This window comes from Gavialis gangeticus, unplaced genomic scaffold, assembly GCF_001723915.1.
Source record: "Gavialis gangeticus isolate Ggan-Ray unplaced genomic scaffold, GavGan_comp1, whole genome shotgun sequence".
NCBI classification, from domain to species: domain Eukaryota; kingdom Metazoa; phylum Chordata; order Crocodylia; family Gavialidae; genus Gavialis; species Gavialis gangeticus.
The window spans coordinates 127,206,015-127,217,671 of NW_017728992.1; the positions used below are offsets into that span (position 1 = coordinate 127,206,015).

Here is an 11,657-nt window from a genome sequence, read left to right on the forward strand (position 1 = left end):
GCCGCATTTGGACACTAACATGGAATTTGAATTTATCCATACTAAGCTGGACTTTTGTCCTAAGAGTCATATAATTATCATATGCTAAAAAGGTAAAACCTTAGCATCAGGACTGGTTTAACCCTGACAAGGTTCAATGCACTGACTTTCTTTTTTTTACATGCACATTACTTATCATAAGCTAATACTGACACAAGGCTTTTTTTCCGTAGAGAGAAATATTTCCAATGATCAAGTACCAGAACAGTACAGTATTCTGTACAGTGCTGTATTCTGAATAAATCACTTTAAAAATTGAAAGCAATAGTTATGAGAAGTGCAAGATCAACCAATTGCAACAACAAAAACAAAAATCACAGGAAGTCATTTATTATTAAAATATATGTATTCAATTTTATAGCATCTTTGACATATACAATTCCTATAAGATATTAAATTCAGAATCTAACCATTGTTCTATATACAAATGTCAGTTTATGGAATTAAGAACAATTCACAATCTTTTGACGGGAAGAATGGTCCATGATAATGAAATAAAGGCTATTTATACAAGTAAAGTTTACAGATTAGTGATTACTCATAAAAATAGCAATTCTGAGAGTTGTGTAAGGTAGTGAACTATGTTATAGTGACTTTAGGGTAGTAAACTAAGGAACACTTTCTTACCTGGTCTTTATTAGCATGTTAAAAACATATTGCTAGAAATATATCAATTGAAATATATAATTTGCAAACAGGTACATTCATATAATCATATATGGCAGCACTCTACTTTGTGCAAAACTATACGGTAGCTTACAATGTTGCTCAGTACCAAAGAAAACATTGTTTAGAAATAAAAGTGTCCAATACTGGTGCTCACATTTTGATAATGAAGAATTCACTTCTATAAGTGGAAAAACGTTTTTAAAAAGATATCAGACTCTTTTGACTGCTCCCAGAAGTGACTCTGTTGGCTTACAGCTTTCACATTTTAAATATGAACTGCTTGTGTATAGGCAGAGAATTGCTCTCTCTCAAAAAAAATTGAGGGAAAAGTTAGCACCTGCATGCACTCTGGTCAATGTGGTGTTACTGCACCAGGGGGCTGCTGCTGATCAGCAGTTTCACTTTTACAGCTGCTGAGGCAGTACATCATTTCCCCATAGGATCCCTCCCTGTCACAAAACAGAAAGTCCAGTGAACTGAGGAGCTCTTGTGCACCCCGCCTGGCTGACATATGAAACAACATTAACAGGCAAGGAAGGAGTCCTATGTATGGAAAGGATGTTCACCACACTGCAAGGCCTAAGTGGCCTCTTGTTTATCTCTGGAGATAACAAGAGGATGCCAAAACAGCAGAAGGCTTGATGACTTTGGAGTATTATGGACAATTCATTGTTGTAAACAGCAACAGTTTCCCTATATGGGCAAGTTATCTATTTTGGATAAAATGACCCCCAATGCTATTTGAACTTTGGCTCTGTGATGCAAGATGCCACTGAAAACCCTTGATAGATTGATACCTGTATGTACATCCTGCCTCGTGCAGCAAGTGTGGAATTCCTCAATGCACTGTGATCGGCTAAAGAATCAGCCATGCATCTAACTGAGACCAGTGGGAGTTCATTAGGGGATTGTCCATTTCATACCCAGTAACTGAAAGCTCCCACGGTTCCCCAGGTGGAAATCCTGTGGGCCACAGGCTCTGACTCCAGTTTCAACAGGAGTGGTAGATGTTGGGTTATTTGTGGGAAGGTAGTGAATTGTTTTGGCTAGTGGCAGCAGGCTCAGTTCGCTGCAGACCTTGTTTAGTCAGCATTTCTGATCAGCAAGCATGATCCAGAAGAGTAACTGGCTCAAATATTCCTTCTTTCCACCTTTTAAAAGGTGGGTTAGGGGAGAGGGGGATTCACCTTACCAGCATCTACTCATAGTAAGAGCATGTGCTGAAATGGTGCTGGTGGGGACCATACTTGTCAAATAGCTTGAAATACAAGAGTGAATCATTGCTAGAGTCTAGAGATAGTTCATGGGTGAGACCTCACCAGGGAACTACAGCCCTTAACAAACAGTATTGGGTGGTTAGACGGCCGCAAAAGTTGTGAACTAGAACATCTTTCAAATTCCTGAAATAGCACAGATTACTACTGTAGGAAGGTCTGGGTCAAGTTAGAAAAGGAACTTCTCTGCCTTGTTTAATTTTTATTCATTTGATTATTTAACAAAAACGGTGGGCAGTTTTACTCTAAATCAAGTCTTGTGAGATATAGAGAATTCTTTATTCATACTGGTATAAGTAAATGTAGACAGTACTCTGTACCTTGCTGAATTGAACCCTTACTCCCAAATTTATAGCCTGGCATTTGTGTAACCTAAAGTTATATTTAGTTTATATATGCCTGTTCGCAGATTCTCTATCCCTTGTTTTATTTCTGAACAGATACTGTATAAACCAATCAGTGATTAATCAGAAATCAGTAACAATTTCTAGTCATCTTGGGCATGGTCCCATTATGTCCTTCTAAATTATGTTGGAACATGCAATTCAGAACCCTAAAAACACAGTATGATTCAAAAAGTTCTTCTGTTTAAAACAAATACCTACTTTATTTTCACAGTTGCTTCAAATTTGTTTCAAAGTGAAATGCCAAAGAAGGATTTATCATAACTGTGGCATGAGACATTTTACAGCTTACATTTAAGCAATAATGTAATATAGTCAACACTATAATGATGTCAACATTTTCTCTCTCTCAATAAAACAGGTTCTAATGTCTAAGCTGGATTGTGAGCTACGGCTGAGTATATAATTGCCACTCTGTTTGCCTACAGAGTCACTACATTAGTAACTAATCTCAATGTGAGAGGATCTACATAAAAACAGATTTTATTCTGTTGTGCTACAGTATACAAAGCCATAACCAGTGTTTGCTGTTGATTAAATACTGAAGCAAAGTTAAGGCATTTAATCAACTGCAAAGCCTATTTAATGTGAGTATACTCCAACACTGTAGACACTGATATTATATATGAAGAAAAAAATGTTTCCCCAACATCTCTCACAAAAACATACTTTTCTTCACAGAGGATTTGGAATATGGCTTTTGAATCGTTGACAGCCTTTCTGGTAATGGTTACTTGTGGTGTACTATTTACACAAATAATTGGATGATCTCAAGTAAAAATAAAACCAAATAATTTTAATCATTAGTATTTAGGTAGTGGTTTTCATCAAGGTCTCTACAAAGGTGGATATGTTTTCCTCTATTCTAAAGAAGTGGGAGAATGAGGCACAAGGAATTTAAAGCCAGCATTTTTAAAAGCATCCACTAGCTTTGCGTGCTCCACTAGATGGAGACACATTAGCCTTAATTTTCAGAGTTTCTGAAGCTTCCCTTCAAGCTTTGTTGTGCGTGCTTACACCTCTGGACACCTTTGGCTTTTGGTACCATCCGAAAAAGGCACAAGTTAATGAGTACTTGAAAATCTAATCTTAAGTGACTCAATACACCTGAAGAACTTTCCACAATTTATGTTCTCAAATTCCATGAGTCACAAATTAAGATTGTGTTTGTATTAATATTGTTCTGTCCCTTTTCACATCCAGGTAGCCACAACAATTCTGTGGAGGGTTAGTCTCACTACTACAGAGATAAATGCAAATCGGCATGTGGAAGGGAGCAGAGGCTGGCTCCCCAAACTAACCTTTATGTGCTGACATGGCTCTCCAACATGTCTGCAGTCTAACCTCTGTAAGTGGCATGTATATGTTTAAGGCCTTAGGCATATGTGTAGCACCACATCCCTGTAGCTGGGGAAGCGGGCATTCAGGAAGGGAGTAGATGGGGTACATGGCTCAAAGATACTACTCGTGGATGACAGATGACTTTCTAGGATTTCCTGCCACAATAAACATCTTGACAAGTCAAGAACAATCAGAAATATATTTCAAGCAATGGAATAACTTTGAAATATTTAAAAAGAAGAAAAGGGAAAACAGCTAATTGTTGTAAAACTAAATAAGTACTAAAAGTGTTGCTTGCAGTTTTCTAAACTTGTCTTAATAATATAGAGTTTTACACAAATTCCACACATTTTAACTATCACGAAATAACACGAGGAATGTAGAATTAAGCAATTAAAGGAAGTTACCCAAATAGGAGCCAGTGATTCAGACTACTTCACACTATGTAGGGACAGTATTCTATTTCCAAACATAGATTAAAAGACACCATCAATTTGTAACTTAGTCATATTTAAAAATGATTGTAAAGTATTTTAAGTACCACATTTGTCCTAGAAGATCTTTACCTTTTTGCTATTATAAAAGATATACAAAAGAGAAACTGGAAACAGTTGTCAAATGAATGTAATACAATAACCACAACATTTCTTTCTCCTCTAGTATCATTTAGTTTGAATAATCTAAGGTATTACAGGCAACAGGCTAGGCTAAGTGGAAGTCTTTTGTTAAGTTGATGGTGTCTTTTAAACAGGCTCATATACAAATACAGTTTAATGGTTCAGACAAAGCAGTAGACTGTGTAGGTCTCATCCAAAGTTCATTCAAGTCAACAGAATCTTCCCTCTGACTTGAATGGCAGTTGGATAGGCACTATAATTGCAGTAGATTTTTACTGCAATGGTGTGCAAATAGCACACTTCACTTTCACAAGATACTAATAAACCAGTATTACATCCCCAACATTGTAAAAAGACACTATCTCAAACCATTTCCCTATGAAAAGTACCATGTGCCAGAAGTTGTATTTCCTGGGGGTGGTAGTGAAGACCAAAGGAGCCTAAAACTGAGTTGTTGTTTTTTTTCTCCTTTACTTTAAAATAGCCATAATGAAGAGAAAAACAACATCACAGAGAACGGATTACTAACCAGTGCATTGGATAGTACTACCATATTGTACTGATTATATCAGTTGACATTTTCTTTCCTTCCAAAAGGCCCATAAAAACACAGTCAACATGCATGCAAGGCCAACATGTAAGCAGATCCCTGACAGTTTGGATTTCTGTATTTAGAGTGGTGTTTTTCCTCATGTACTGCATGCACCCTTTTCCACCAAAAATCAGCCCTCCAAAATTGTGACATGTTTTAATGGGGGGGGGAGGGCAGGGCTCATTTTCTTCACCCCCCTGAAAAGCATGGAACAGTAGAAGTATGATGACACTGTGCTTCGTAGTTATTTCCAGCTTCTCTCTCCCGGTCAGCAAGCAGAACAGGCACAGTCCAGTGTTTTAACAGTCCAGTGTTGCAGTGTTGACCCTTTCTCAGCTTCTCTGAAATTGGAAACAATATTTGGTTGAGCTGCTTCCAGTTTGAGTGCCTGTGAAAGGGTTAACAACTAACTTGGTCTACTTTTGTACCCCCCACTCCCCCTCCCCCAACTTGTTGGAAGAGAGAGAGAAGCTGGCAGGCATTTTGAAGCATGGCATCTCCATGAAAGAGCCAACTGTGGGCCATGACGGATTCTGGAAAAATCTTTTTTTTCCCCTACATTCTGTCTTCCAAAAAATAAAAAAGATGCATGTCTTATTTAGGGAGCATGTAGCATGTGAAAAACATACAGTGTTTCTTGCATATGCAATAATACCAAATTAGAAATCTTTTCAATGCCATTTTTATTTTAGCATATTTAAGCCTTTGGATTCTGTCCTTAGTTTTGTGATTCTCCTATGGGACCTTGTAAAAGGCAATTTCAGTTTGAGATCTTTATCTGCAGTTATTGACTTTTATTCAGAGAAAAAAACTGTTTTTATAACACTGAAACAGAAAATAAGCCAACTTACACACAGGGTTGACTTATAATCAGTACACAAAGGGTATTTATATGTTGCTCTTGAAAAATATGTAGATGTATTGGTAGTGAAGCACAGTGTCCAATCTCTATGATCTTAAGACACTTATTACTGGGGTGGGGACAGAGGAGGTGCTAAGGACACCTTTCCCATGGGGTTTGAGAGAGAGGAAAAAAACCTCACCTCGCCTCTCCTTTAGTGGTATCATTTATTAGGGGTTCCCAGGAGCCTTTGAGAACCTCAACCAGCACTTCAGTGGTATAGATACAGAATCACAGGATTTGTTTAGGTCTTCTAACTTTAAAAAATACTATTTTTTTCTAAGGGGTTTTTGTTAGTTTAGGGGTGTTTTGAGGGGCCATTTGAATTTTCCATATGCCCCACAAACATTTGGGAGCTATAAAAGAGAACATTGACCCTCTAAGAGAAGGAAACCACAAGATTAAGTTTTGTGTAGTCTTCAAAGAATTTTGTTGCAAGTCTTGACACCACGGAGGCAGAATAGATAGTAGAAGCTCCTCCCTGGTAGAAAGTCTTTATACATGTCTCTCTTACCCCTCAGTAACATTTTTCTTTACCTAGTTGTACTGATGTCTTCAGAAGGGTACTTGTTTAGGGCCTAAACCTGTGGATCTAAAACAATGAGCTTCTACTGCTTGAATTAAAAAACCTATATTACAATAAGAGGTGTAGTGTAGACTGGCTTTCAGTGGCTCCTGTTGCTGACTGAGGTATTGTTCAGGGGGGCATTGTCTCAGTTGTTTCTTCCATGCCCCCTTACCAATTTCCAGCCATTCCTGCTCTTTTCTATTGGTGTTTGTGGAAGTGATCCTCCAGCCCTTAAATGGTAATCATTATTCAATTTCTCTTACAGACGTGAAACCAGAATGAGAAAAAATATACCAAGAAAATTCAGAACGAAAAAATAAAGCAAAAATCTAGATTAGTGTTAAATCTACAATAGCTTACTCTTCCAAAGACTTTAGCTTGTAGCGAAAGGCAATATCAGAGTCTGGCAAGAGAATACCAAGCCCCATACGACTGTTGTCAAATCCTAGGTTCTTGTTTTCCACTATTTCTGCATCAAAATGAGTCACAAATAAAATAAGAAACAACTTAATTTCATTAACTGCAAAGAACCTTCCAGGACACTTGGTGCTTCCAGAGCCAAAAGGCATCAGAAAATATTTCAGCTTTCTTCCCCTTTTGTAGAAGGTAGTTTTCTTCTTGCCATTTTCTATGTACCGATCAAACTTATACTTCTGAAAATAAAAGAGAAAGACTGTAAAAATTAATGAAGCAGTTATATCAGCTGCTTCATTTGAAAGAGGGTGTGTTGATGTGTCTAGAACCCTGAAATAAGTTTAAAAGCTAAGTCAAGGAGCCATCAACTTAATTTCTTTACTCTATTCCCTTAAAATGAGTTTTTCAACTTTCAAAACAACTGTCATTCCCTACCCCCACCCCAAAATCACTCCTAAAAAACCCAGTGTTTTGCTTAGCTCTTCTTCACTAAACTCCCATATCTCAACCACCTGAATACTCACTTTGTATGTAGTGTAATTACACTATGAACGTTTTGAGACAGAGATAACAAACCATAACAGAAGGATAAATGTGTTTGGTAAAGCATCATACATACATAAGGCACTACACCTATTATTCATAACAGTAACCTATACCAAATTCTTCCACTGCCCATAAATTCATGCATTATATTGATCTTGTTCTTTTTGGCAAAGGGAGGCTCAGTCTACTCCTTTCCTTCAGTGGTGTGGACCTTTCAGGAATCAATCCTGATAAGATCCTATCAGTTTTTTTCTCAGTTGAAGGTAGTCGCTGCATGACTTCCTCACATCAGAATTTCAGTATCCTGGCATAGAAAAAGATGTGTGCAATGCAAGACAAAAATCTAATGGGTGTCATAACAGCAAGCATTTTTCAAGTATAGGGACTTGTAACATTTTTCCCAGCTATTTTAGCTTGTAACTAAGATTCCGTCAATTTAATAGCCTTTTGTTGACTTTTAGTATCGGGGTCATCATTTAAAGCTAACTCCTGTTTGTGAATGAAGAAGATTTGGCAATCCTAGCTCAGTCCATGGTGAATTAAACCATTTATGAAATCATCATGCACGCTTTGAATGAAAATGACAAAACACTTCCTGCTTATGGTCACTCATTAGCATTTGTCCTGCTTTGAATACATTTGCTATAGTGCAAGCTATGGAGAGATGGATAGGAACAAGTCAGTCAGACAGAAACCATCTTAGATGATAGAAATATTGATAACAGTTATAAAGGGCTTACTCCTGAACACAGCACATCTTTGACAATCCACAAACATTTGCTCTACACAAAAGAGCAAAGTTAATGATTATATGATATTTCAATAAAAATGCAAAAAAAAAAAAATCACACCCTACATTTTCTCTCTCTCCTGTATAATGCTTAGCCTATAGAGAAAAACAAAATGACTCAGTTTCCTTGACCATCTTAATCATTAATAATCAATGATGGTAGATGATTCAAGTCTCCCAATTACTTGTTCATTTCCTACCCCTCAGATCAGAGTCTTCAGTACTGTAGTCCACAGGACTTCTTGGCTGTCAGGAAAATTAAAAATCTTAAGCAAGCAGTAGAGATGGTGGGAAGCAAAGCAGTCCAAGAGAAGTTCTGCATATTGTGTTAACAAGAACATAACAGACAAGGATATGTAACTTCACAAGCTAAAGATTGGGCAGTTACTTTTCTAAAGGATATAGACTTGGATTTTTCAAGTTGCCTAATAGAGTTAAATGCCAATTTGCACTGAAAAATCAAAGCTTTGGACCTCTCTGAAAATCACAGCAAAAAAGAACTGTGCTAATTTTTTGGTAATTTTTTTTTCAATTTGAAATAACCCAGTAAAAACTGAAAATCCAAAATATGATATTAAAAAACCCCACATTTTTAATATAAACATCCTACTAATGTAGAAAAAACTGTTGGTCGTCTTATGCACAAATTGTAATAGCTTTAAAATCTAGCTATCCAATTATGTATATTCCAAAGCACTGGCTCTCCTGAGATCAAAGATCTAGGGATGCATACTGTAACAGGCCAGTACTTTCTTAGTATTCCTTGTGAGCCATTTCAAGGCTGAAATGGATAAGATAACTGTTGTATCGGGTCTAGAAAAAGAGAAAACATTTTAATACCACAAAACTACAGCCAAACAGGTAGTACAAATAATGGTGTGATATCCAGGTGTGCGCCTATAAATCTCATAAATTTGGGTTGGTTTTCTTGGGTTGCCTGGGCAAAGAGATAGTTTTAAGGAAAATTGTTGGTAATAGAATTGGGTTCACTTTTTTCTGTACTGGTGGAATAAGTGAGACAAAGTACAAACAAGAGGTAAAATCCTCACTGTGTGGTTGTCCAACTTGACAGCTCTACTTGAATAGTAGACAAACTCATGTGACTGAATTTAAGCTTTCCTCTCCTACAGATAATATATGGCTCAGTCTGGGAAGTTACGATACAGAATTCTTTATCTGATATTTTATTACATGGGATTCCCTTGCTTACTTCTGAGACTTAGGCTCATTTAAGTTTTAGAAGGCCACTTGCCTATGTATTATTGTTCATTTTCTTAGGCTGTGGGATGTGATAAAGGAGATAGCCGGTTACATTTATGTTCATTCTAGTTGCGGCCTGAATTTACTATTAAGTCTTCAGAGGCAACAGTTCACTAAGCTGCCCATTTTCCCAGGACACCTTTTTAACCTACCATGTCCATTAAATATACAGCAAACCCAAACTTGCTCTGTCATAACACTGAATCTGTCTCCATCTGATACACAGTAGATATTGTTTAAAGTACACTGAATATTCAAGAACAAAGCAGAACAGTTATTTTTTGACTTTTCAAGAAGGTCCATATGTTGAAATCAATGTGGTTTGCAATGTGTGGATCACTCATTTAGCATCAAAATGGCAAAGTATCTGAATTAAAGCCATATTGCAAAAACTAAACAGAACAATAGTGAACAAACACACTCCATCCACAATTACACGCTAACCTCCTGACAATTATTTGGCATGGGAGGTATTCAACTGCTCCCTGGACAGCCTCTGAATGGGAATCCACATACAGAAATGGACTTATGACATTAAAAACATTCTACACGATAAAGACACTGCAAAAAGTTACTCATGAGTTTTAGATTTTAATTAAAACATTACATACTAGTAAACCTTTGGATAATTTAACAAATACTTATACATAAGCTTATACATAACCTTACTTTTCCTTTCTTGTATGAAAGGAAAACTAAGATATGTTTTTTTCTGAGCACCATTTTTTATTTTCATAGTTACAGTGTTTAAATTTGTGGCCAATCTTCTATTTATCAGTTCTTTAGGCCAGTCTTTTAATGCCCTTAATCCTGCTGAGTAGTAGTTTATTCCACAACTAGTCCCAATGAATTCTGCAACAGGATACTATCCAACATGAAAAGGATAGGAGAGTCCTATTCTCAGATTTGCACATTTTTATTTCTAAATTTTCCTAGAAACAAAAATTCCAGAAGCTGTGTTTCTAAAGTTGGTCTTGCATGTCATTCAAGTCATAGTTTTCTAAAAAAATATGAAGAAATATAATATTCATTTTGAAGTTTAACTATGATTTAGAATGCATCACAACTTTTTTTTAGCAAGAATCAAACTAATATTATTGAAAATCGATCACTTGCTTAAAAATGGGAGGTGGAAAATGATTTAATTATAAACCAATACCTCTGTAAGATGCTTGAGGCATTTGATGGTCTTATTTTGTGGAATCTCAGTTTCTATATGGCACTTTACACTAATAACAACAATGCTTCAGTGTAATCTATGGGAGAATACGACTATTCAATTTGCATGCAGGTGGTAAACTTCTGAAACCGTATTAAGGCTGAGCCAGGGTGGATTAATTTCCAGTCTTTGATATTCATTAACTCGAGCTTCAGAAAAAAATACAAGGAGATGACACAATTACCCTCAGAGCATCACTGCAGAGCAACAGCTTTACAATTTCAAGTTCACAACACCATATTAATTGACCAAGAAGGGGTGAATCCCCATGAAGAGAGGTGAAAAAGCATACGGTTCAAGTAAGACACTGCTATTATAGAGCTTTAGAGAGTCAATGATGCTTTGGGGACACTTAGCTAAATGGCCCACATTATTTGCTGTTTAAACCACCTTCCATTATTCAGCCCTCCTTGGGTATCAAATGATCCACTGCCAAACAAAACCCACATTTAGCCTAAAGTTTATGGTGGTCAATGTGCAATTGTCATTTTCTTTGAAAGCAATAGCAGTCAGTCTCATCACCATATTTCTCTCTTCAGGCCATGAATCCTTTGACCTACAGGGCCCTAGAAAATACATCTGAAAGTAGGAAGATTTGTTCCACAAGAAAGAACAGCGCTAAAAAACTATCACAAAAGGCCTGGCTGCTGCAACGTGCCTGAAGTATGATGAGTAGCACCAGCTGAATGTTTACCTTAGGATCTTCATAGACCTCAGGGTCCATGTGCAAAGTTGGAGGGTAAAGGGCTACAAAGTCTCCTTTCCTTAAGGTGGCTTCCTGATTCCCATCAAGCTTGAGAATAAAATCCTCTTGGCAGAGGCGAAGATTGATGGAAGATGAGGACATTCGTAAACTCTCATTTACAGCACTCTCTGCATTCAAACAAAGAGGGGGAAAGAAGCATGAAAATATGGAAGATGGCTGGGTGGGTGCAGCTGCTGAATCTCTACAGGTCTAGGAAAGGGGGGGAAAATTCACAAATTAAACAACATGAGGAGGTAATAATTCCCAGAGCACTGGGG

General features: G+C 37.0%; 1 protein-coding gene across 2 annotated transcripts in view; it reads right to left on the reverse strand.

Moving 5' to 3' along the window:
• Positions 1-354: 354 nt before the first annotated feature.
• LOC109304921 (25-hydroxycholesterol 7-alpha-hydroxylase) overlaps positions 355-11,657 on the reverse strand; it is a 204,960-nt gene continuing 193,657 nt past the window's right edge. The window contains exons 5-6 of one of the 2 annotated variants that reach the window (XM_019527726.1): positions 11,329-11,507; positions 355-7,058 (exon numbers count right to left, since the gene is read on the reverse strand). In XM_019527726.1, coding sequence (XP_019383271.1) covers positions 6,762-7,058; positions 11,329-11,507 — 476 coding nt within the window. In that variant the 3' untranslated portion in view covers positions 355-6,761. Of the gene's footprint in view, positions 7,059-9,455; positions 10,416-11,328; positions 11,508-11,657 lie in introns of those variants that run through there. The other variant, XM_019527727.1, reaches the window with a different exon arrangement.